This window comes from Dendropsophus ebraccatus, chromosome 8 (genome assembly GCF_027789765.1).
Source record: "Dendropsophus ebraccatus isolate aDenEbr1 chromosome 8, aDenEbr1.pat, whole genome shotgun sequence".
In the NCBI taxonomy this organism is placed as follows: Eukaryota; Metazoa; Chordata; class Amphibia; order Anura; family Hylidae; genus Dendropsophus; species Dendropsophus ebraccatus.
In genome coordinates, this window is record NC_091461.1 from 5158746 (window position 1) to 5183425 (window position 24680).

Sequence of the window (24680 nt, forward strand, 5' to 3'; positions counted from 1 at the left end):
GGTGACAGCGTACAGACACGGCGGGGGAGGAGGAGACAGCGTACAGACACGGCGGGGGAGGAGGAGACAGCGTACAGGACACGGCGTACAGGACACGGCGGGGGAGGAGGAGACAGCGTACAGACACGGCGGGGGAGGAGGTGATGGCGTACAGGACACTGCGGGGAAGGTGATGGCATACAGGTACAGGAGGTGACGGCGGGGAAGGAGGTGATGGAGTACAGTATATGGCGGGGAAGAGTTGACGGCATAAAGGACAAGGCAGGGAGGAGGTGACGACGTACAGGACATGGGGGAGGAGGTGACGGTGTACAGGACACGGTGGGAGGGGAGGTGATGGAGTACGGGACATGGTGGGGGAGAGGTGATGGCATACAGGACCCAGGCAGAGGAGGAGGTGACAGCGTACAGGATATGGCGGGGGAGGATGTGATGGCGTACAGGACACGGCAGGGAAGGAGAAGACGGCATACAGGACAAGGCAGGGGGGGTGACAGCGTACAGGACATGGCGGGGAGGAGGTGATGGTGTACAGGACATGGCGGGGAGGAGGAGACGGCATACAGCACGCGGCGTTGGAGGAGGTGACAGCGTACAGGACATGGCGGGGGAGGAGACGGCGTACAGGACACGGCGGGGGAGGAGGAGACGGCGTAGAGGACATGGCGGGGAGGAGGTGATGGTGTACAGGACATGGCGGGGGAGGAGGAGACGGCATACAGCACGCGACGGAGGAGGAGGTGACAGCGTCCGCGACATCATCAACTTCATGCCTCACATCTTCCATGTTCCTCACTCTTTCCCCGGTTGTATCCACAGCTGAGCATCTGTTTTTGTGTCTCTGTTTTCAGCCCTGTCACTGGTTTTGTCCCTGGTTGTGTCCCTGTTTTCAGTCCTGTCCCTGGTTTTGTTCCTGTTTGTGTCCCTGTTTCCAGCCCTGTCCCTGGTTGTGTCTCTGTCTCCAGCCCTGTCCCTGGTTTTGTTCCTGGTTGTGTCCCTGTCTCCAGCCCTGTCCCTGGTTTTGTTCCTGGTTGTGTCCCTGTTTTCAGCCCTGTACCTGGTCTTTGTTCCTGTTTGTGTCCCTGTTTCCAGCCCTGTCCCTGGTTGTGTCCCTGTTTCCAGCCCTGACTTGGTTTTGTCCCTGGTTATGTCCCTGTCTCCAGCCCTGTCCCTGGTTGTGTCCTCCTCCAGCCCTTTCCCTGGTTGTGTCCCTGTCTCCAGCTCTGTCCTTGGTTTTGTCTGTGGTTGTGTTCCTGTCTCCAGCCCTGTCCCTGGTTGTGTCCCTGTCTCCAGCCCTGTTCCTGGTTTTGTCCCTGGTTGTGTCCCTGTCTCCAGCCCTGTCCCTGGTTGTGTCCCTGTCTCCAGCCCTGTCCCTGGTTGTGTCCCTGTCTCCAGCCCTGTCCCTGGTTTTGTCCCTGGTTGTGTTACATCTCGGTCTCTTGTGTCTGTGGTGATGTAGTTTTGTGTTACCGGACACACACCTGTGGAACTATAAGGCTCCTCACCCTAGACGGCTCCCTTAGTAGCTTTAATTATTCGAAAGGAGTGCAAAATAATCCCCTCCCCCTGAACAATTCCAGGGTCCCCAGCTGTCCATCTAGTCCCTGCCTATAATTCCAGGGTCCCCAGTTTTCCTTCTAGTCCCTGCCTATAATTCCAGGGTTCCCAGTTACTCCTCTAGTCCCTGCCTATAATTCCAGAGTCTCCAGTTTTCCCTCTAGTCCCTGCCTATAATTCCAGGGTCCCCAGTTACCCCTCTAGTCCCTGCCTATAATTCCAGAGTCCCCAGTTTTCCCTCTAGTCCCTGCCTTTAATTCCAGAGTCCCCAGTTTTCCCTCTAGTCCCTGCCTATAATTCCAGAGTCCCCAGTTTTCCCTCTAGTCCCTGCCTATAATTCCAGAGTCCCCAGTTACTCTAGTCCCTGCCTATAATTCCAGAGTCCCCAGTTTTCCCTCTAGTCCCTGCCTATAATTCCAGGGTCCCCAGTTACTCCTCTAGTCCCTGCTTATAATTCCAGGGTCCCCAGTTACTCCTCTAGTCCCTGCCTATAATTGCAGAGTCCCTAGTTTTTCCTCTAGTCTCTGCCTATAATTCCAGAGTCCCCAGTTTTCCCTCTAGTCCCTGCCTATAATTCCAGGGTCCCTAGTTTTTCCTCTAGTCCCTGCCTATAATTCCAAGGTCCCCTTTTCCCCCCTAGTCCCTGCCTATAATTCCAGGGTCCCTAGTTTTTCCTCTAGTCCCTGCCTATAATTCCAAGGTCCCCAGTTACCCCTCTAGTCCTTGCCTATAATTCCAAGGTCCCCAGTTACCCCTCTAGTCCTTGCCTATAATTCCAAGGTCCCCAGTTACCCCTCTAGTCCTTGCCTATAATTCCAGGGTCCCTAGTTTTTCCTCTAGTCCTTGCCTATAATTCCAAGGTCCCCAGTTACCCCTCTAGTCCCTGCCTATAATTCCAGGGTCCCTAGTTTTTCCTCTAGTATCTGCCTATAATTCCAAGGTCCCCAGTTACCCCTCTAGTCCTTGCCTATAATTCCAGAGTCCCCAGTTACCCCTCTAGTCCCTGCCTATAATTCCAGAGTCCTGTTACCCCTCTAGTCCCTGCCTATAATTCCAAGGTCCTCAGTTACCCCTCTTGTCCTTGCCTATAATTCCAGAGTCCCCAGTTACCCCTCTAGTCCCTGCCTATAATTCCAGAGTCCCCAGTTACCCCTCTAGTCCTTGCCTATAATTCCAGAGTCCCCAGTTACCCCTCTAGTCCCTGCCTATAATTCCAGAGTCCCCAGTTACTCCTCTAGTCCCTGCCTATAATTCCAGAGTCCCCAGTTACCCCTCTAGTCCTTGCCTATAATTCCAGAGTCCCCAGTTACCCCTCTAGTCCTTGCCTATAATTCCAGAGTCCCCAGTTACCCCTCTAGTCCCTGCCTATAATTCCAGAGTCCCCAGTTACCCCTCTAGTCCTTGCCTATAATTCCAGAGTCCGCAGTTACCCCTCTAGTCCCTGCCTATAATTCTAGAGTCCCCAGTTACCCCTCTAGTCCTTGCCTATAATTCCAGAGTCCCCAGTTACCCCTCTAGTCCTTGCCTATAATTCCAGAGTCCCCAGTTACCCCTCTAGTCCCTGCCTATAATTCCAGAGTCCCCAGTTACTCCTCTAGTCCCTGCCTATAATTCCAGAGTCCCCAGTTACCCCTCTAGTCCCTGCCTATAATTCCAGAGTCCCCAGTTACCCCTCTAGTCCCTGCCTATAATTCCAGAGTCCCCAGTTACCCCTCTAGTCCCTGCCTATAATTCCAGAGTCCCCAGTTACCCCTCTAGTCCCTGCCTATATCTCCAGCTCGGCTATTACAGTAACATAAACCATATAAATAAGCTGAGGCCTGGCAGGTTTTTAGCCCTGATCCTGAATCTGCTTTTGCTGCTGCTGCCTGGCATTGGGCTCTCTAGTAACCCGTCCTTCATCTGCTCCTGTAGAACCTTCCATGAATCCGGGTGTAGACCAGACTTCTACTGATCTCGGCTTCTTCCACCATCTCACACGTTTGCATCAGTCCTCACAAGTGTACAGAATCCATGGACGCTCAGGTCACCGTATTACAGCATGAGGAGCGAGGATCAGCATGTTTCTGCTATTTACATGTACAATGTGGTCGGGATCTTCAGCCTTCCACCTCCGTGTACAGATCTATAGGCAATATATTACACAGACCAGGCTGATGGGGGCAGTACTGAGGATAGCAGGCTCAGGCCACTATAGACTACACAGGTCGGGACCAGCCAGGTGCAGTTCCCTCAGTGCCCACTAGGGGTAGTATAGGAATATTATAGGGCACAGTGCTAGGTGCAGTTCTCTCAGTGTCCACTAGGGGTAGTATAGGAATATTATAGGGCACAGTGCTAGGTGCAGTTCTCTCAGTGTCCACTAGTAGTAGTATGGGAATATAGGGCACAGTGCCTGGTGCAGTTCCCTTAGTGTCCACCAGGGGTAGTATGGGAATATTATAGGGCACAGTGCTAGGTGCAGTTCTCTCAGTGTCCACTAGGGGTAGTATGGGCATATTATAGGGCACAGTGCCTGGTGCAGTTCTTTCTGTCTCAGTATTGGGGATATCATAGGGCTCACAGCTAGGTGCAGTTCTCTCTGTGGCCGCTAGCGGCAGTATAGGGTACAAAGTAGGGCATAGGGACAGGGGTCCAGCAGATGCAGTTCTGTGAGCGGCCCCCAAGTGACACAAGCACAGAGCGTCAAGCACGTGCAGTTCTGTCTATAATAATAATAATAATAATATTTATTTGTATAGCGCCAACAGATTCCGCAGCGCTTATTTAAATATATATAAATACATTACAGGTTATATATTAAATTATACAATGAATAAATTACAACATCAAATTAGAGACCTGCTCTCAAGAGCTTACAGGCTAGGATGACTGGGAGTAACACGAGAGGCAACAAGTGCTTTATGTGTCTATATTCGCTGGTGGCAGTATAGAGGACATTATAGAGCACACAGGCAGGTGCAGTTCTCTCAGTGGCCGCTGGTGGCAGTATAGAGGACATTATAGAGCACACAGGCAGGTACAGTTCTCTCTGTGGCCGCTGGTGGCAGTATAGAGGACATTATAGAGCACACAGGCAGGTGCAGTTCTCTCAGTGGCCGCTGGTGGCAGTATAGAGGGCATTATAGAGCACACAGGCAGGTGCAGTTCTCTTTGTGGCCGCTGGTGGCAGTATAGAGGACATTATAGAGCACACAGGCAGGTGCAGTTCTCTCTGTGGCTGCTGGTGGCAGTATAGAGGACATTATAGAGCACACAGGCAGGTGCAGTTCTCTCTGTGGCCGCTGGTGGCAGTATAGAGGACATTATAGAGCACACAGGCAGGTGCAGTTCTCTCTGTGGCCGCTGGTGGCAGTATAGAGGACATTATAGAGCACACAGGCAGGTGCAGTTCTCTCTGTGGCTGCTGGTGGCAGTATAGAGGACATTATAGAGCACACAGGCAGGTGCAGTTCTCTCTGTGGCCGCTGATGGCAGTATAGAGGACATTATAGAGCACACAAGCAGGTGCAGTTCTCTCTGTGGCCGCTGGTGGCAGTATAGAGGACATTATAGAGCACACTGGCAGGTGCAGCTCTCTTTGTGGCCGCTGGTGGCAGTATAGAGGACATTAAAGAGCACACAGGCAGGTGCAGTTCTCTCTGTGGCTGCTGGTGGCAGTATAGAGGACATTATAGAGCACACAGGCAGGTGCAGTTCTCTTTGTGGCCGCTGGTGGCAGTATAGAGGACATTATAGAGCACACAGGCAGGTGCAGTTCTCTCTGTGGCTGCTGGTGGCAGTATAGAGGACATTATAGAGCACACAGGCAGGTGCAGTTCTCTCTGTGGCCGCTGATGGCAGTATAGAGGACATTATAGAGCACACTGGCAGGTGCAGCTCTCTTTGTGGCCGCTGGTGGCAGTATAGAGGACATTATAGAGCACACAGGCAGGTGCAGTTCTCTTTGTGGCCGCTGGTGGCAGTATAGAGGACATTATAGAGCACACAGGCAGGTGCAGTTCTCTCTGTGGCCGCTGGTGGCAGTATAGAGGACATTATAGAGCACACAGGCAGGTGCAGTTCTCTCTGTGGCCGCTGGTGGCAGTATAGAGGGCATTATAGAGCACACAGGCAGGTGCAGTTCTCTCTGTGGCCGCTGGTGGCAGTATAGAGGACATTATAGAGCACACAGGCAGGTGCAGTTCTCTCAGTGGCCGCTGGTGGCAGTATAGAGGGCATTATAGAGCACACAGGCAGGTGCAGTTCTCTTTGTGGCCGCTGGTGGCAGTATAGAGGACATTATAGAGCACACAGGCAGGTGCAGTTCTCTCAGTGGCCGCTGGTGGCAGTATAGAGGACATTATAGAGCACGCAGGCAGGTGCAGTTCTCACAGTGGCCGCTGGTGGCAGTATAGAGGACATTATAGAGCACGCAGGCAGGTGCAGTTCTCTTTGTGGCCGCTGGTGGCAGTATAGAGGACATTATAGAGCACACAGGCAGGTGCAGTTCTCTCTGTGGCCGCTGGTGGCAGTATAGAGGGCATTATAGAGCACACAGGCAGGTGCAGTTCTCTCAGTGGCCGCTGGTGGCAGTATAGAGGACATTATAGAGCACACAGGCAGGTGCAGTTCTCTCTGTGGCTGCTGGTGGCAGTATAGAGGACATTATAGAGCACACAGGCAGGTGCAGTTCTCTCTGTGGCCGCTGGTGGCAGTATAGAGGACATTATAGAGCACACAGGCAGGTGCAGTTCTCTCTGTGGCCGCTGGTGGCAGTATAGAGGGCATTATAGAGCACACAGGCAGGTGCAGTTCTCTTTGTGGCCGCTGGTGGCAGTATAGAGGACATTATAGAGCACACAGGCAGGTGCAGTTCTCACAGTGGCCGCTGGTGGCAGTATAGAGGACATTATAGAGCACACAGGCAGGTGCAGTTCTCACAGTGGCCGCTGGTGGCAGTATAGAGGACATTATGGAGCACACAGGCAGGTGCAGTTCTCTCTGTGGCCGCTGGTGTCAGTATTATAAATACAGGCATGATAAGAGTGGTGCAATCCTTCTAGTGGCCGCTTGTGGCAGTATAGGGCATGGATAGAGGGCTCCGGCAGATGCAGTTCTGTGAGCGGCCCCCAGTGACACACAAGTACAGAGCGTCAGGCAGGTGCAGTTCTGTCTATGGCCGCTGGTGGCAGTATTATGCACAACAGAAGGAAGAAAGGTGCAGTTCCCTCTGTGGTCGCTGTTGGCCAGCACTGAGCCGTGTTCGCTGACGTCAGGGGTCGGAAGTGACGTCGTCTCCCGGCTCCGCCTCCTCGCTCTTTCTCTGGCGTGGCGGCCATGCTACAGCTGCTGTAACCGGAGCCTCTCCCGCCTCATCCCGCCGCAGCCATGCCGGCCTATTTCCAGCGCCCCGAGAATGCCCTGAAGAGGGCGAACGGTGAGTGTACGGGCAGCGGCCCTGACTGCTCCGCCAGCGGCCTGCACCATTACCGGGAGGCGCCCCCTGCCGGCCCCCGGGGCCACAATGTACAGGCCGCGGCCTTCTCTACCATACGGGAGATAGTACTGCAATAGTGCCCGGTGGCGGCACACATCGTATTATATACACCGTGCTGTGAGGGGATACAGGATAGTGACGTCATAGATCACATTATATACTGATAGTGATGTCATAGATCACATTATATACTGATAGTGATGTCATAGATCACATTATATACTGATAATGATGTAATAGATCACATATACTGATAATGATGTCATAGATCACATTATATGCTGATAATGATGTCATAGATCACATTATATACTGATAATGATGTCATAGATCACATTATATACTGATAATGATGTCATAGATCACATTATATACTGATAATGATGTCATAGATCACATTATATACTGATAATGATGTCATAGATCACATTATATACTGATAATGACGTCATAGATCACATTATATACTGATAATGACGTCATAGATCACATTATATACTGATAATGACGTCATAGATCACATTATATACTGATAATGACGTCATAGATCACATTATATACTGATAATGACGTCATAGATCACATTATATACTGATAGTGACGTCATAGATCACATTATATACTGATAGTGACGTCATAGATCACATTATATACTGATAGTGACGTCATAGATCACATTATATACTGATAGTGACGTCATAGATCACATTATATACTGATAGTGACGTCATAGATCACATTATATACTGATAGTGACGTCATAGATCACATTATATACTGATAGTGACGTCATAGATCACATTATATACTGATAGTGACGTCATAGATCACATTATATACTGATAGTGACGTCATAGATCACATTATATACTGATAGTGACGTCATAGATCACATTATATACTAATTTACAGGATAGTGACGTCATAGATCACATTATATACTAATTTACAGGATAGTGACGTCATAGATCACATTATATACTAATTTACAGGATAGTGACGTCATAGATCACATTATATACCGTTAGTATACAGGATAGTGACATCATAGATCACATTATATACCGTTAGTATACAGGATAGTGACATCATAGATCACATTATATACCGTTAGTATACAGGATAGTGACATCATAGATCACATTATATACCGATAGTATACAGGATAGTGACATCATAGATCACATTATATACCGATAGTATACAGGATAGTGATGTCATAGATCACATATACTGATAGTGATGTCATAGATCACATATACTGATAGTGATGTCATAGATCACATTATATATACTGGTAATATACAGAAGGAGGGCAGTAGGGGGTCTCTGTGTGGCGGCTCCTGGGGATGGGGGGGGGGTCTCTGTGCGGCGGCTCCTGGGGGATGGGGGGGTCTCTGCGGCGGCTCCTGGGGGATGGGGGGGGTCTCTGTGTGGCGTCTCCTGGGGGATGAGGGGGGGGGGGTGAGTCTCTGTGTGGCGTCTCCTGGGGGATGAGGGGGGGGTGAGTCTCTGTGTGGCGTCTCCTGGGGGATGAGGGGGGGGGTGTCTCTGTGTGGCGTCTCCTGGGGGATGAGGGGGGGGTGTCTTTGTGTGGCGTCTCCTGGGGGATGAGGGGGGGGGGTGGCGTTTCCTGGGGGATGAGGGGGGGGGGTGAGTCTCTGTGTGGCGTCTCCTGGGGGATGAGGGGGGGGGGGGGGGTGAGTCTCTGTGGCGTCTCCTGGGGGATGATGGGGGGGGGGTGAGTCTCTGTGTGGCGTCTCCTGGGGGATGAGGGGGGGGGGGTGTCTCTGTGTGGCGTCTCCTGGGGGATGAGGGGGGGGGGGTGTCTCTGTGTGGCGTCTCCTGGGGGATGAGGGGTCTGTGTGGCATCTCCTGGGGGATGAGGGGGGGGGGGGTCTCTGTGTGGCGTCTCCTGGGGGATGAGGGGGGGGTGTCTTTGTGTGGCGTCTCCTGGGGGATGAGGGGGGGGGGGGTGGCGTTTCCCTGGGGGATGAGGGGGGGGGGGGGTGGCGTTTCCTGGGGATGAGGGGGGGGGGGTGTCGTCTCCTGGGGGATGAGGGGGGGGGGGGGGTGGCGTCTCCTGGGGGATGAGGGGGGGGGGTGGCGTCTCCTGGGGGATGAGGGGGGGGGGTGTCTCTGTGTGGCGTCTCCTGGGGGATGAGGGGGGGGGGGGGTGTGTCTCTGTGTGGCGTCTCCTGGGGGATGAGGGGGGGGGTGTCTCTGTGGCGTCTCCTGGGGGATGAGGGGGGGGGTTGTCTCTGTGTGGCGTCTCCTGGGGGATGAGGGGGGGGGTGTCTCTGTGTGGCGTCTCCTGGGGGATGGGGGGGGGTCTCTGTGTGGCGTCTCCTGGGGGTATGAGGGGGGGGGGGGGTGGCGTCTCCTGGGGGATGAGGGGGGGGTGGTGGCGTCTCCTGGGGGATGGGGGGGGGGGTGGCGTCTCCTGGGGGATGAGGGGGGGTGGCGTCTCCTGGGGGATGAGGGGGGGGGTGGCGTCTCCTGGGGGATGAGGTGGGGGGGGGTGGCGTCTCCTGGGGGATGAGGGGGGGGGTGGCGTCTCCTGGGGGATGAGGGGGGGTGGCGTCTCCTGGGGGATGAGGGGGGGGGGTGGCGTCTCCTGGGGGATGAGGGGGGGGGGGGGTGGCGTCTCCTGGGGGATGAGGGGGGGGGTGGGTGGCGTTCTCCTGGGGGATGAGGGGGGGGGTGGTGGCGTCTCCTGGGGGATGAGGGGGGGGGGGGCGTCTCCTGAGGGGGGGGGTGGTGGCGTCTCCTGGGGGATGAGGGGGGGGGGTGGCGTCTCCTGGGGGATGAGGGGGGGGGGTGGCGTCTCCTGGGGGATGAGGGGGGGGGGGTGGCGTCCTCCTGGGGGATGAGGGGGGGGGGGGTGGCGTCTCCTGGGGGATGAGGGGGGGGGTGGCGTCTCCTGGGGGATGAGGGGGGGGGGGTGTGGCGTCTCCTGGGGGATGAGGGGGGGGGGTGGGTGGCGTCTCTGGGGGATGAGGGGGGGGGGGGGGGCGTCTCCTGGGGATGAGGGGGGGGGGTGGCGTCTCCTGGGGGATGAGGGGGGGTCTCTGTGGTCGGGTCCTGCTGCTGATCATTTTCCTCTTGAATCTGTAGAATTCCTTGAAGTGGGTAAGAAGCAGCCGGCTCTGGACGTTCTCTACGACGTGATAAAGAGCAAGAAGCATCGAACATGGCAGAAAATCCACGAGCCCATAATGCTGAAGTACCTGGAGCTGTGTGTGGACCTCCGCAAGAGCCACTTGGCCAAGGAGGGGCTCTACCAGTACAAGAACATCTGCCAGCAGGTCTGAGCGCTGCTCTGGCTGACATACTGCTGCTCTGTATGCAGGGGACACACTGACTCTTACTCTTCTCCTGCTGTAGGTCAACATCAAGTCTCTGGAAGATGTGGTCCGAGCCTACCTGAAGCTGGCCGAGGAGAGGACCGAGGCCGCCAAGGAGTCCTCACAGCAAATGGTGCTGGATATAGAGGACCTGGACAACATCCAGACCCCAGAGAGGTAACTGGGGCAGAGAGAGGGGGCTCTAGCAGGCCGTGGGGGGAGGGGGAGGCAGCAGGGGGTGGAGGGCCCGGTCAAGGGGATGTGGGCAGGCAGCAGGTGGTGGTGGTGGGGGTTTCATTAGAGGGCCAGGGAGGGGGCCTGTGGGTAGGGAGGTGGGGGTTCTTAGGGAGGGGGGGCTGTGGGCAGGTGGCAGAGAGGGCCCAGTGAGGGGGGCTGTGGGCAGGGGTTCTTAGTGAGGGGGGCTGTGAGAAGGTGGCAGGGAGGGCCCAGTGAGGGGGGCTGTGGGCAGGGAGGCGGGGTTCTTAGTGAGGGGGGCTGTGAGCAGGTGGCAGGGAGGGCCCAGTTAGAGGGTCTGTGGGCAGGGAGGCGGGGGTTCTTAGTGAGGGGGGCTGTGGGAAGGTGGCAGGGAGGCGGGGTTCTTAGTGAGGGGGTCTGTGGGCAGGTGGCAGGGAGGGCCCAGTAAAGGGGGGCTGTGGGCAGGGAGACGGGGGTTCTTAGTGAGGGGGGCTGTGGGCAGGTGGCAGGGAGGGCCCAGTAAAGGGGGGCTGTGGGCAGGGAGGCGGTGTTCTTAGTGAGGGGGGCTGTGGGCAGGTGGCAGGGAGGGCCCAGTAAAGGGGGGCTGTGGGCAGGGAGGCGGGGGTTGTTAGTGAGGGGGGCTTCTTAGTGAGGGAGAGTGGGGATCACTGGGAGGCCCAGGGAGGGTGTGTATGGTCAGGCAGCAGGGGACAGCCCAGTAATGGGGGCCATGACATGGGCTGTGTGCAGGCAGCAGGGGTGCTGCTGGCCAACAGTCATTCTTCTGCTCCTCTTCTGCAGTGTCCTTCTGAGCGCTGTGAGTGGAGAGGACACTCAGGACCGTACGGACCGCCTGCTGCTGACTCCCTGGGTGAAGTTCCTCTGGGAATCCTACAGACAGTGTCTGGACCTGCTGAGAAATAACTCCAAGGTGGAGCGTTTGTATCATGACATCGCTCAGCAAGGTGGGTGCGGAGCCTGAGAGTGGGGGGGGTGGTGGTCCCCAGTGGGGTGCGGGTCCTGGGGGGGGGTCTCCAGTGGGGTGCGGGTCCTGAGGGCCAGGGGGGGTTCCCCAGTGGGGTGCGCTTCCTGAGGGCCGGGGGTCCTCCCTACCATCTCTGCCTCCTATTTCTGCAGCCTTTAAGTTCTGCCTGCTGTACACCCGGAAGGCGGAGTTCAGGAAGCTGTGCGACAACCTGCGGATGCACCTTGGCCAGATCCAACGACATCACAACCAGAGCACAGCCATCAACCTCAACAACCCCGAGAGTCAGTCCATGCACCTAGAGACGCGGCTGGTCCAGCTGGACAGTGCCATCAGCATGGAGCTCTGGCAGGTACAGCCCCCCTCTCCTGTGCACTGCTTATCTAGATCAGGGGTCCTCTTGGCTTGTACCTCACTGCTCACTGTCATTTTCCCATCACAGGAGGCTTTTAAGGCTGTGGAGGATATTCACGGACTCTTTGCCTTGTCCAAGAAGCCACCAAAACCCCAACTGATGGCGAATTACTACAATAAGGTGTCGACCGTGTTCTGGAAGTCGGGAAACACTCTCTTCCATGCCTCCACCCTCCACAGGCTCTACCATCTGTCCCGGGAGATGAGGAAGAACCTGACCCCGGAGGAGATGCAGAGGTGAGTGTGTGAGGTAGCCGCCACCACTGCGCACTGCTCACGTCTTCTCTTACTGTGTAAAGGGTTAATTCCCCATCCTCTATTGAGATGCTGCTGCGTTATGTCCCCATCCAGGATGTCAACCAGAGTCTTGCTGGCCACTCTGTCTATACCCATCACCCCGGAGCGCACGGACATCGCTCGCCTGCTGGACATGGACGGGATCATTGTGGAGAAGCAGAGGCGTCTGGCCACTCTCCTGGGACTGCAGTCTCCACCCAACCGCGTCGGCCTCATCAACGATATGGTGAGTGTTCTCATAGGACGATTGTGGTTTGCAGATTGGATGCGACTGTCCTGCTGGCTATGGTCACATGACACTATCTGACAGTATTGGGGGGTCTTATGTGATAGGTTCGGTTCAACGTTCTCCAGTACGTGGTCCCGGAGGTGAAGGAGTTGTACAACTGGCTGGAAGTGGATTTCCACCCCCTGAAGCTTTCTGCCCGAGTCACCAAGGTACAAAGTTCTCACCTGATTGGCTGCAATCTCTCGATACTGGATGGGGCTTCTACCGTTGTTTTTTGTGACACCCATGTGACTTGCTGTTTCTCATAAGGTTTTGGACTGGGTGAAAGAGCAAGCGGAGAAGGAGCCCGAGCTTCAGCAGTATGTGCCCCAGCTTCAGAACAACACCATCCTGCGTCTGCTGCAACAGGTAACACCTCCACACCTGCACATGGTGCCGTTACTACTCCTAGGATGCCGTCAGGACCCGCTGAGAGTTGTAGTAGGAGATCAGTGCTGTGTGGTTCAAACCTGACCGGTAACTCGGCTGGATTTCTGCTCCTCAGGTGGCTCAGATCTATCAGAGCATTGAGTTCTCGCGCCTCACGTCGCTTGTGCCTTTTGTTGATGCGTTTTTGCTGGAGAGAGCCATCGTGGATGCCGCCCGTCACTGTGATCTGCAGGTGAGTGTTTCAGGGAGTGCAGCTCTGAGGCACATTTCATTAGCTTGCTCTCTGTCCTTATGAGAGTCATGTTATTTCTCATGTGCCAGAACAAAGTGAAGGTTAATTAGCAGTGTAACTTGGTAGTTACTGCTGCCAGTCCCCTTCATACACACCGTGCTGGTCCCCTTATGCATGCCGTGCCAGTCCCCTTCATACACACCGTGCTGGTCCCCTTATGCATGCCGTGCCAGTCCCCTTCATACACACCGTGCTGGTCCCCTCATGCATGCTGTGCCAGTCCCCTTCATACACACCGTGCTGGTCCCCTCATGCATGCTGTGCCAGTCTCCTTCATACACACAGTGCTGACATCCTCATGCATGCTGTGCCAGTCCCCTTCATACACACTGTGCTGGCATCCTCATGCATGCTGTGCCAGTCCCCTTCATACACACTGTGCTGGCATCCTCATGCATGCTGTGCCAGTCCCCTTCATACACACTGTGCTGGCATCCTCATGCATGCTGTGCCAGTCCCCTTCATACACACTGTGCTGGCATCCTCATGCATGCTGTGCCAGTCCCCTTATACACACTGTGCTGGCATCCTCATGCATGCTGTGCCAGTCCCCTTATACACACTGTGCTGGCATCCTCATGCATGCTGTGCCAGTCCCCTTCATACACACTGTGCTGGCATCCTCATGCATGCTGTGCCAGTCCCCTTCATACACACCGTGCTGGTCCCCTCATACATGCTGTTCCAGTCCCCTTCATACACACTGTGCTGGCATCCTCATGCATGCTGTGCCAGTCCCCTTCATACACACTGTGCTGGCATCCTCATGCATGCTGTGCCAGTCCCCTTCATACACACTGTGCTGGCATCCTCATGCATGCTGTGCCAGTCCCCTTCATACACACTGTGCTGGCATCCTCATGCATGCTGTGCAGTCCCCTTCATACACACTGTGCTGGCATCCTCATGCATGCTGTGCCAGTCCCCTTCATACACACTGTGCTGGCATCCTCATGCATGCTGTGCCAGTCCCCTTCATACACACTGTGCTGGCATCCTCATGCATGCTGTGCCAGTCTCCTTCATACACACAGTGCTGACATCCTCATGCATGCTGTGACAGCCCCCCCTTTCCTTCTCCCTCATGTGTGCCATGACAGTTCCTTTCTCATGCTCTCCGTGCCACCCTCATTCATACTCACCGTGCCCACCCTCAGACCTCTGCTGCCCAGCACATTCTCATGTCTTTGCTCTCTCCAGGTCCGTATAGATCATTCCTCCAGAACACTAAGCTTCGGCTCTGATCTGAATTACTCTACGCGGGAGGATGCTCCAGTAGGTCCTTTCCTACAGAACATGCCCTCAGAGCAGATCCGGAACCAGCTGACCGCCATGTCTTCTGTCCTGGCCAAGGCCGTGGCCACCATTAAGCCTGCTCATATTCTGGTTAGTCTCTTTACGTCGGCGTTCACATGTTGCACATTTCATTGACTTGCTTTCTTTTCCTTGTTGAGCAAAGTTATTTCTGATGTGCAAGATCAACGTGAAGGTAAATTAGCAGCGTGACTGCTCCATAGTTGCTGCTGTCAGTCTCCTTCATACACTTTTCCCGTCCATAATATAGAAGTCTGGGTCCAGCTACAGGTCATAGATCACTGATACCTTTAGTTTAGGTCTTTAGACTTGCAGTTTGGCCAGGACCTGCATATGTAATGTGAATACAAAAATGTCTGTTTTGTATGTGTGAATGCAGCCTTACCACTGGACATAACGCACCCTTGGCTGGTTATCCAGTATAGGAATCCTCAAGTCTCATTATTGGCGTTCATCTAACTAGATGATTGTTCTTTTAGCAAGAGAAGGAGGAGCAGCAGCAGCTCGCTATCACTGCCTTCCTGAAGAACTCGAGGAAAGAACATCAGCGCATCTTGGCTCGAAGACAGACCATTGAAGAGAGGAAGGAACGGCTAGAAAACCTAAATATCCAGAGAGAGAAGGAAGAGCTGGAGCAGCGAGAAGCCGAACTCCAGAAAGTACGGAAGGCTGAGGAAGAGCGCCTGCGCCAGGAGGCCAAAGAGCGAGAGAAGGAACGTATTCTGCAAGAACATGAACAGATCAAGAAGAAGACGGTGCGAGAGAGACTGGAACAGATCAAGAAGACAGAACTGGGGGCCAAAGCCTTCAAGGACATAGACATTGAGGTAAAAAACACATGAGGAGCCATCTAACTGTGTTACCTCCAGAGCAGTATGATCCAGTCTATAATTATTGCTGATTGTCTCTGAACCTTCTGCAGAACCTGGAGGAGCTCGACCCAGACTTTATCATGGCCAAACAGGTGGAGCAGCTGGAGAAGGAGAAGAAGGAGCTCCAAGAACGTCTGAAAAATCAGGAAAAGAAGGTAAGTGTCTGTGGTGGAGGTTTTGGCTCGGTCTTAAGTTTGGTTGTTGTGTAGTTCAGATGATGATGATGTCATTGTCTCTTCCTTTGCTTAGATTGACTATTTTGAGAGAGCCAAACGCTTGGAAGAGATACCCCTCATAAAGAAGGCTTATGAAGAGCAAAGGATCATGGACATGGAGCTGTGGGAGCAGCAGGAGGCTGAGCGGGTATGGAAACATCCAGGTCCTGGCTACCTGACCTGTGCACTGTTCGTAATCGGTCACCACATCTATTGATGACATGGTTCCATTCCAGTGCTACAAGAACTCCCCGTGACCCGCCAGACCGACTGTGTTGGTCATTTGGGATCATTGGGTACAGATTTTCCTGATCTGTTTAGTTTATATAATGCCGTATACTTCAGTCCCACAAGAGACTTGACTGTATGGGTCTGGGGTTCAGCTATGGTGGTTACCACGTGTTCCTTTGTGTCCATCAGATCAACACTCTCCTCTTGGAGAGGGAGAAAGCCGTGGAGCACAAGAACAGGATGTCCAGAATGCTGGAAGATCGGGACCTGTTTGTGTCTAAGCTGAAGTCTGCCCGGCGTTCTGTGTACGAGGTCAGCCTTGGTCTCATGTTCTTTATATTGTGCACTGTTCGTAACCTTTGGTGATGCTTCGCCAGTGGGTTCCATTCCAGTGCCAAATTACAGCCGATGAGACGACTTGGTCTGACGCCCTCTGGTCAGGCTGTGTTCTCTTTGGGGACATATGTAGGATGCCATTGGGATGTTACTATGTAGTTTTGGACATCTACATGTACGCAGCTGTAAGGTTTATTCTTAATAAACTCCAGGACAAATTGAAGCAGTTCCAGGAGAGACTAGCGGAGGAGAGGAAGGCTCGCATGGAAGAACGCAAGAGGCAGCGCAAGGAGGAAAGGCGCATTGCTTACTACAAGCATAAAGAGGAGGAGGAGCAGAGGATACAAGAGGAGCAGATGAAGAAAGGTGCGTTACCCTCCTGCATTGGTTAAAAAGAGGTGGTTTACATGAGCCCAAAACTTTTAGAAGTTCATTTTGACAAATCTTTCAAACTGGTGGCTGTTACTACTAGCAGGGCTTTGGAGTCTGTAAACCGCAGCTCCAACTCTGACTCTACAGCCCTGACTACTTACCCTACATGGCTGCACATCTGGAGCTTTGTCTGTCCCATACCGTTCTGGGAGCCTGCATGGGATATTGGGACACTTTCGTTATTCGTTCGTTATTCTGGTGTGACATGAACATCTGATCACCTCTCCTCTTCTAACCTGTCTTTTCTAGAGCGTGAAGAGCGAGAGCGCATCGATAATGAGAAGCGGGAAGCTGAGGAACGCGACTACCAAGAACGTATCAAGAAGCTTGAAGAGCAGGAGCGCAAGAAACGCCAAAGAGAACTGGAGATTGAAGAACGCGAGCGGCGGCGAGATGAGGAGCGACGAGGAGGCGATGATTCGTTCAGAAAGGTGCGGATTACTGTCTTGCTTTAATGCAGGATGGCCATTCCTTTTGGCACTCTTATAAATGTTTAATATTCTTGGTCTTAGGATCCCTCCCGATGGGCCGATCGAGAACCAGACAGCAGCTGGAGGCGAGGAGCAGAACCTGAGGAACGCACTAAACCAATGGAAAGGTTGGTCTTCTGCTTTTTTGTTGGACATCTGTAATGTTTAGCATTATTTTTTTGCCCCCACTATGTAAACGGTACTTGTGCTGGTGTATACGTTATACATATATGGCATTGTCTTTTAATGTAGGGAATGGCGCAGAGGACAGGACAGTGATAAACCAGAAAAAAAAGAGGTTGGAGACAGCATGTCTCCCCAGGATGACAAACCAGACTTCAAAAAGGATACAGAGGAATGTCCGGATGAGGTCAAAAGACACTTTGAGGAGGATCGTGCAACTCGCCATGGACCGGCTGAGGAAAGAGGACCAAGGAGGGAAGCAGAAGAAGACAAAGGGTCATGGAGAGGTGCAGAAGATGATCGTGCTCCTAAAAGAGGTTTTGATGAAGATCGGGGTCCCAGAAGAGGCTTTGATGAAGATCGTGGCCCCCGGAGAACTCTTGAGGAAGATCGGGGTCCCCGGAGAGGCTTAGAGGAAGATCGGGGTCCCCGGAGAGGCTTTGATGAAGATCGTGGTCCCCGGAGAGGTTTTGACGAAGACCGTGGGCCTCGGAGAGGCTTTGATGAAGACCGAGCTCCTAGGCGAGGCTTTGATGATGACCGAGCTCCTAGGCGTGGTTTTGATGATGATAGGCCTCCCAGACGCGGTTTTGATGATGACCGGGCTCCTAGACGTGGTTTTGATGATGATAGGCCTGCCAGGCGCGGCTTTGATGAGGACAGAGGTCCAAGGCGCGGCTTTGATGAGGACAGAGGTCCAAGGCGCGGCTTTGATGATGATCGTGGTCCCCGAAGAGGCTTTGATGATGACCGTACTCCTAGGCGTGGCTTTGATGAGGATAGGGGCCCCAGGCGTGGTTTTGATGAGGACAAGGGCCCCAGGCGAGGCTTTGATGAAGACAGGGCTCCCAGACGTGGCTTTGATGAGGATAGAGGCCCCAGGCGAGGCTTTGATGAGGATCGTGGTCCCAGGAGAGGTTTTGATGATGACCGCACACCTAAAAGAGGCTTTGACGATGATCGTGGTCCTCGTCGTGGCTTTGATGATGAGCGTGGCCCACGAAGGGGCTTTGATGAGGATCGGACACCAAGTTCATGGAGAAGCAGTGAAGACGACAGAGGTCCCAGGAGAGGTGCAGATGAAGACAGAGGTCCCAGGCGTGGCGGTGATGAAGATGGAGGACAAACACCCTGGAAACCCTATGGGTCAAGTCGCCCAGGTAAGCGACAACTGCTTGAGGTGATGGTGGTTTTGGACGCCTTGCACTAAATTTTAGTTTGTTAGGTATTTTTCTACATCTCTTCTGGTATTTCCATCTCTTTTTTTTGGTGCTGTAAAAAGCCTTTTAGACATTGTCAGTGTGACTTTTTTTTAGGGGGATGGCGTGAACGTGAGAAGGCTCGGGAAGACAGCTGGGGGCCTCCTCGGGAATCCAAGCCTTCAGAAGATCACGAATGGTCTAGGGGTGAAAAAGAACCAGACTCTGAACTGGAGAAGCGGCCCATCCGGTGAGCCTCGTGGTACATGGCAGTGACTTTAGCGAAGTGTGTAACCAGAACCTGTCTGTTATCTGTGCTGTATGTTATAGGGAGGAGTCGGCCTGGAGACGCGGAGGAGAAGCCACACCGAGAGGAGCAGCTGAGGAGGAAGACAAGAAGGAAGAGCGAAAGCGTCCTCTAAGAACAGAACGGGAGGAATGTAAGTCAGTCGTGTGGTTTCCTAGGCGTGGTTTATCATTTGTAGGGATGTGAGCCTCTTAGTTTTTGTCTCTCGATTTTAACATTCTGCCTTCCCGTATTCCAGCAAATCCGTGGCGAAGGGGAGAAGATAAAGACGAGCGCAGCACTCCCCGCAAAGCCCCCGTGACAGACACGGAGAAGAGTTCATGGCGCACAGAGAAGAAAGATGACAAAGAAGCTCCTCGTCGTACCAAGAATGAGACCGATGAGGAAGGGTGGACGACTGTGCGCCGCTAGGTACTTGTTGCGTCATCGCTCCCCATCCTCGTAGATTCACTTGTTGAGTCCTGAATTACCAGATAGACAAAATTAATTTACACCAAGTGTTGTCTGGACCAGACATGTCTGTGCTTCCTCCCATGTGGAGAGCTGTAGCAGTATCCTGCAATTCTTCACCCTAAGTTTTATTAAACTTCTCATATACAGCTGGGGGCCTGTGCTTACCTCTCCAGCTCCTCCTCCTCGCTGATTGTAGCCCCTGCCACCTCCGTAATGGACTAATCTTGGCAATGACAGCCAATCACTGGCTGCAGTGCTGTCCCATCTCAGTCAATTGGCTATGTGCGCTGTCACTCCTGAGACAAGTCTATCTCAGATGTGGTGGGGCTGCAGTCACTGCAGGAGCTTAGAGATTTAAGCAATAGGCTCTCTATTATTTAGACTGGGTTCACACTGTTTCTGCAGTTTTTATGCAAAAATTGGATCAAAATGCATCAAAAACATGATCAAACACATTTTTGTGTACAGAAAAAAATGCATTTTTATAATGGAAGTCAAAGGGAAAAATGGATGCACACACATGCGTCCGTTTTTTGCATAAAACGGATTGCAGAAAGGCAGTGTGAACCCAGCCTTGCTACATGACCGCAGCTGTATGAGAAGTTTGCTGGATAACCCCTTTAACTGTAACAGCAGTTACTAAGTATGTGCCCCTGCGCCATATCTAGAAGGTGACATAGTCAGCAATCGCGCATGACGTCTCCGGCATATCTCGATCTCCCGGGTGTGTGGTAGGATTCCTGGTGTGTGGTAGATAATGTTAGGAGTGTTATGTACCCCGCCCCTCCCTCTCTATCTGCTCTCATACCTTTGTTTCCTCTTTTGCTCTTGTAGGGCTCCTGATTCACTATAACAACGTGGGTCCGTGTTACATTGTGAGGCTTCAGCAATTGCACAAAGCAGAGACAAAACCGCTATGAGGAGGGACGGACAGTCGGTGGGGGGGGAGGGGGGTACGTGACCGTCCTGTGGCTTCCAGCATCTGATCATCATTTTATTGGAATGGCACCGGGATCCTCGGAAGTCCTCGCATGATCTCCAGTGTGAGGGAACTTGAGTTTAAGGTCTGATTTTAGCTTTTTCTTTTTCCATGAGTCCATTGTTGGCTTGTATCACGGTGATGATGTGCAAATTGATGTCATTTGGCCAACGCAGGATTTAGTGCTGCTTTATTCAAGAAGAAATAAAACCTGGCAAAAATTTGTCTTGTCTCTTTCATGAAGCGTCATGTGCTCTGCCTCTGGTATATCAGGTTACTGCCCCATCAGTACACCAGGAGACGTGGAGTGGGCCGTAGGGTCCAGAACATGGAGCAGATACCAAGAGGCAGACCAGTATATCAGGAAGAGGGGGATGTAGTGTCCAGAGCATGGAGCAGATACCAGGAGGAGAGGGCTGTAGTGTCCAGAACCTGGAGCATATACCAGGAGACAGGTCAGTACACCAGGAAGAGGGGGGGGAAGTTGTTAAGGACATGGAGCAGAGACAAGGAGGGGGCTTTAGGGTGCAGAACATGGAGCAGATACTAGGAGACAGGCTAGTACATAAGATGTGGAGGGGGCTGTAGTATCCAGAAGATGGAGAAGATACCAGGAGCCAGGTCAGTACACCAGGAAGAGGGGGGGGGGGGAAGTAGTATCTAGGACATGGAGCAGATACCAGGAAGAGGGGGGAATGTAGTGTCCAGAGCAGATAGCAGAAAACTGGTCAGTACACAAGGAAGAGGGTGAATGTATTGTCCAGAACATGGAGAAGATACCAGGAGCCGTAGTATACAGAGGAGGGATACCTGGCTTTGTAATCCCTTGCAATTTCGCTATACTAGCAACTGACTTTGATGCATAAGGAGCCACCCTGATATTTCACTGTTACAATACTCACAACTGAGTGGGGCCTAAAGGGGTTTTGTGATCTCCTCACTGGGGGGCCCCTTGGCCATAGGTTGACTTCCCTGGAGAGTGATCTGGCTACTCCTGTGGTTTTGAGACTTGCAACAAAAGTTCCACGGACTTCTTTCTTACATGGCCAGAGAATGGAGCAGATACCAGCAGACATGGAGGAGGCCGTAGTGTCCGAAGCATGAACAATCTACCAGGAGAAGACTGTCGAGTGTAGAGCATGGAGCAGATACCAGGAGACGTGGAGAAGGCCATAGTATCCAGAGCATGGCGCAGATACCAGGAGACGTGGAGGGGGCCATAGTATCCAGAGCATGAAGCAGTTACCAGTAGACTGGTCAGTACACCAGGAGACATGGAGGGGGCCATAGTATCCAGAGCATGAAGCAGTTACCTGGAGACGTGGAGGGGGTCATAGTATCCAGAGCATGAAGCAGATACCAGGAGACGGGTCAGTACACCAGGAGACGTGGAGGGGGTCATAGTGTCCAGAGCATGGAGCAGATACCAGGAGACGTGGAGGGGGCAATAGTATTCAGAGCATGAAGCAGTTACCTGGAGACGTGGAGGAGGCCATAATATCCAGAGCATGAAGCAGTTACCTGGAGACGTGGAGGGGGCCATAATATCCAGAGCATGAAGCAGATACCAGGAGACGTGGAGGGGGCCGTAATATCCAGAGCATGAAGCAGATACCAGGAGACGTGGAGGGGGCCATAGTATCCAGAGCATGAAGCAGATACCAGGAGACGTGGAGGGGGTCATATTGTCCAGAGCATGGAGCAGATACCAGGAGACGTGGAGGGGGCCATAGTATCCAGAGCATGAAGCAGATACCAGGAGATGGGTCAGTACACCAGGAGACGTGGAGGGGGTCATAGTGTCCAGAGCATGGAGCAGATACCAGGAGACGTGGAGGGGGCCATAGTATCCAGAGCATGAAGCAGATACCACAAGACGTGGAGGGGGCCATAGTATCCAGAGCATGAAGCAGATACCAGGAGACATGGAGGGGATCATAGTGTCCAGAGCATGGAGCAGATACCAGGAGACGTGGAGGGGGCCATAGTATCCAGAGCATGGAGCAGATACCAGGAGACAGGTCAGTACACCAGGAGACGTGGAGGGGGTCCTAATGTCCAGAGCATGGAACAGATACCAGGAGACGTGGAGGGCAACAACCGAGCAGCAGAACCGCTACCTGGGGGAACAGGAGAAGCAGTGCCAGAGCCCTACAAAATGACCTCCAGCAGCCACTGATATCCATGTGTCTGTTCACGCTTTCAGAAACGGACTCTATGTGGCTGGTATGAGAGCCTGACCACCACCTTACAGCCCAACACCTTGCAGGGGGATTGGCATTTGGCAGAGAACACCAAGATTGGCAGACTGGACATTGCTGCCCTGTGCGTATCACGGATGAGAGCAGGTTCACCCTGAGCACAGATGACAGACATGACATGACTGGAGACAGTGGAGAATGTTCTACTGCCTGCAACATCCTTCAGCATGAGTAGTCTGGCAGTGGGTCAGTAATGGTGTGGGGAGGCATTTCTTTTGAGGGTAGGGAGGTCATATGCCAGTCTCTTTATCAGGAGCCTGCCCGGGCCTTGTAGGGAGGTCATACAGCCACCTCATCAGGAGCATGCCCGGGCCTTGTAGGGAGGTCATACAGCCACCTCATCAGGAACATGCCCGGGCCTTGTAGGGAGGTCATACAGCCACCTCATCAGGAGCATTCCCGGGCCTTGTAGGAAGGTCATACAGCCACCTCATCAGGAGCATGCCCTTGTAGGGAGGTCATACAGACACCTCATCAGGAGCATGCCCAAGCCTTGTAGGAAGGTCATACAGACACCTCCTCAGGAGCATGCCCAGGTGGTGTAGGGAGGTCATACAGCCACCTCATCAGGAGCATGCCCAAGCCTTGTAGGGAGGTCATACAGACACCTCATCGGGAGCATGCCCGGGCCTTGTAGGGAGGTCATACAAACACCTCATTGGGAGCATGCCCGGGCCTTGTAGGGAGGTCATACAGACACCTCAGCTGGAGGATGCCCAGGCCTTGTAGGGAGGTCATACAGACACCTCATCTGGAGGATGCCCGGGCCTTGTAGGGAGGTTATACAGACACCTCATCGGGAGCATGCCCGGGCCTTGTAGGAAGGTCATACAGCCACCTCAGCAGGAGCATGCCCGGGCCTTGTAGGGAGGTCATACAGCCACCTCAGCAGGAGCATGCCCGGGCCTTGTAGGGAGGTCATACAGACACCTCATCAGGAGCATGCCCGGGCCTTGTAGGGAGGTCATACACCTCATCAGGAGCATGCCCAGGCCTTGTAGGGAGGTCATACAGCCACCTCATCAGGAGCATGCCCGGGCCTTGTAGGGAGGTCATACAGCCACCTCAGCAGGAGCATGCCTTGTAGAGCCTACTGTAAATTCGCTCCTCTCTACTTTAAAACACCAGGATCTCACACCTGTGCGGAACCCCAAACCATCTAGATTAGAAAGTGTATAATATTGAACAAGGCTAGTGACCCAAATAACATTATAACACCATAGTTGCCTACATTTGAAACATTTTCCCAGGGACACTTTAGTGTTAAAAAGGGGTGTGGCTTATTGTGGTTTCGGAGGGGTATGGCCTATCATGGGTGTGGGTTTAAAATTTTCCAGTTAGAATTTACATTTAGAACAACACAAAAGGAGCATTACACACCCCAGTATTAGGTCCCCAGTATATTACACACCCCAGTATTAGGTCCCCAGTATATTACACACCCCAGTATTAGGTCCCCACTATATTACACCCCCCCAGTATTAGGTCCCCAGTATATTACACACGCCAGTATTAGGTCACCACTATATTACACACCCCAGTATTAGGTCCCCACTATATTACACACCACAGTATTAGGTCACCACTATATTACACACCCCAGTATTAGGTCCCCAGTATATTACACACGCCAGTATTAGGTCACCACTATATTACACACCCCAGTATTAGGTCCCCACTATATTACACACCACAGTATTAGGTCCCCAGTATATTACACACCCCAGTATTAGGTCCCCAGTATATTACACACCCCAGTATTAGGTCCCCACTATATTACACCCCCCCAGTATTAGGTCCCCAGTATATTACACACGCCAGTATTAGGTCACCACTATATTACACACCCCAGTATTAGGTCCCCACTATATTACACACCACAGTATTAGGTCACCACTATATTACACACCCCAGTATTAGGTCCCCACTATATTACACACCACAGTATTAGGTCACCACTATATTACACACCCCAGTATTAGGTCCCCAGTATATTACACACGCCAGTATTAGGTCACCACTATATTACACACCCCAGTATTAGGTCCCCAGTATATTACACACGCCAGTATTAGGTCACCACTATATTACACACCACAGTATTAGGTCACCACTATATTACACACCCCAGTTTCAGGTCCCCAGTATGTTACACACCCCACTCAGAGCAGCGGGGACTCAGGGAGTGAGCTGACTCCTGAGGC

At 53.0% G+C, this 24680-nt stretch overlaps 1 protein-coding gene and 3 non-coding genes across 4 annotated transcripts; all 4 read left to right on the forward strand.

The window, feature by feature from the left end:
- Positions 1 to 6845: 6845 nt before the first annotated feature.
- Positions 6846 to 20438, forward strand: EIF3A (eukaryotic translation initiation factor 3 subunit A). The gene is made up of 23 exons (XM_069979662.1): positions 6846 to 6976; positions 10154 to 10344; positions 10424 to 10560; positions 11380 to 11543; positions 11716 to 11915; positions 12006 to 12214; positions 12329 to 12500; positions 12608 to 12712; positions 12813 to 12911; positions 13048 to 13164; positions 14425 to 14610; positions 15018 to 15365; positions 15461 to 15565; positions 15660 to 15773; positions 16046 to 16168; positions 16405 to 16558; positions 16874 to 17055; positions 17137 to 17222; positions 17347 to 18437; positions 18594 to 18726; positions 18807 to 18916; positions 19022 to 19194; positions 20071 to 20438. Exons 1-22 carry the CDS (start codon positions 6928 to 6930, stop codon positions 19192 to 19194), a joined length of 4248 nt encoding a protein of 1415 aa, XP_069835763.1. The 5' UTR covers positions 6846 to 6927; the 3' UTR covers positions 20071 to 20438.
- On the forward strand, positions 13192 to 13319 carry LOC138800200 (small nucleolar RNA SNORA19). Its single transcript, XR_011364402.1, has one exon. It is a non-coding gene; the product is annotated as a small nucleolar RNA SNORA19 (small nucleolar RNA).
- On the forward strand, positions 14640 to 14770 carry LOC138800199 (small nucleolar RNA SNORA19). Its single transcript, XR_011364401.1, has one exon. It is a non-coding gene; the product is annotated as a small nucleolar RNA SNORA19 (small nucleolar RNA).
- LOC138800201 (small nucleolar RNA SNORA54) lies at positions 16198 to 16321 on the forward strand. The gene has a single exon (XR_011364403.1). It is a non-coding gene; the product is annotated as a small nucleolar RNA SNORA54 (small nucleolar RNA).
- Positions 20439 to 24680: the final 4242 nt, after the last annotated feature.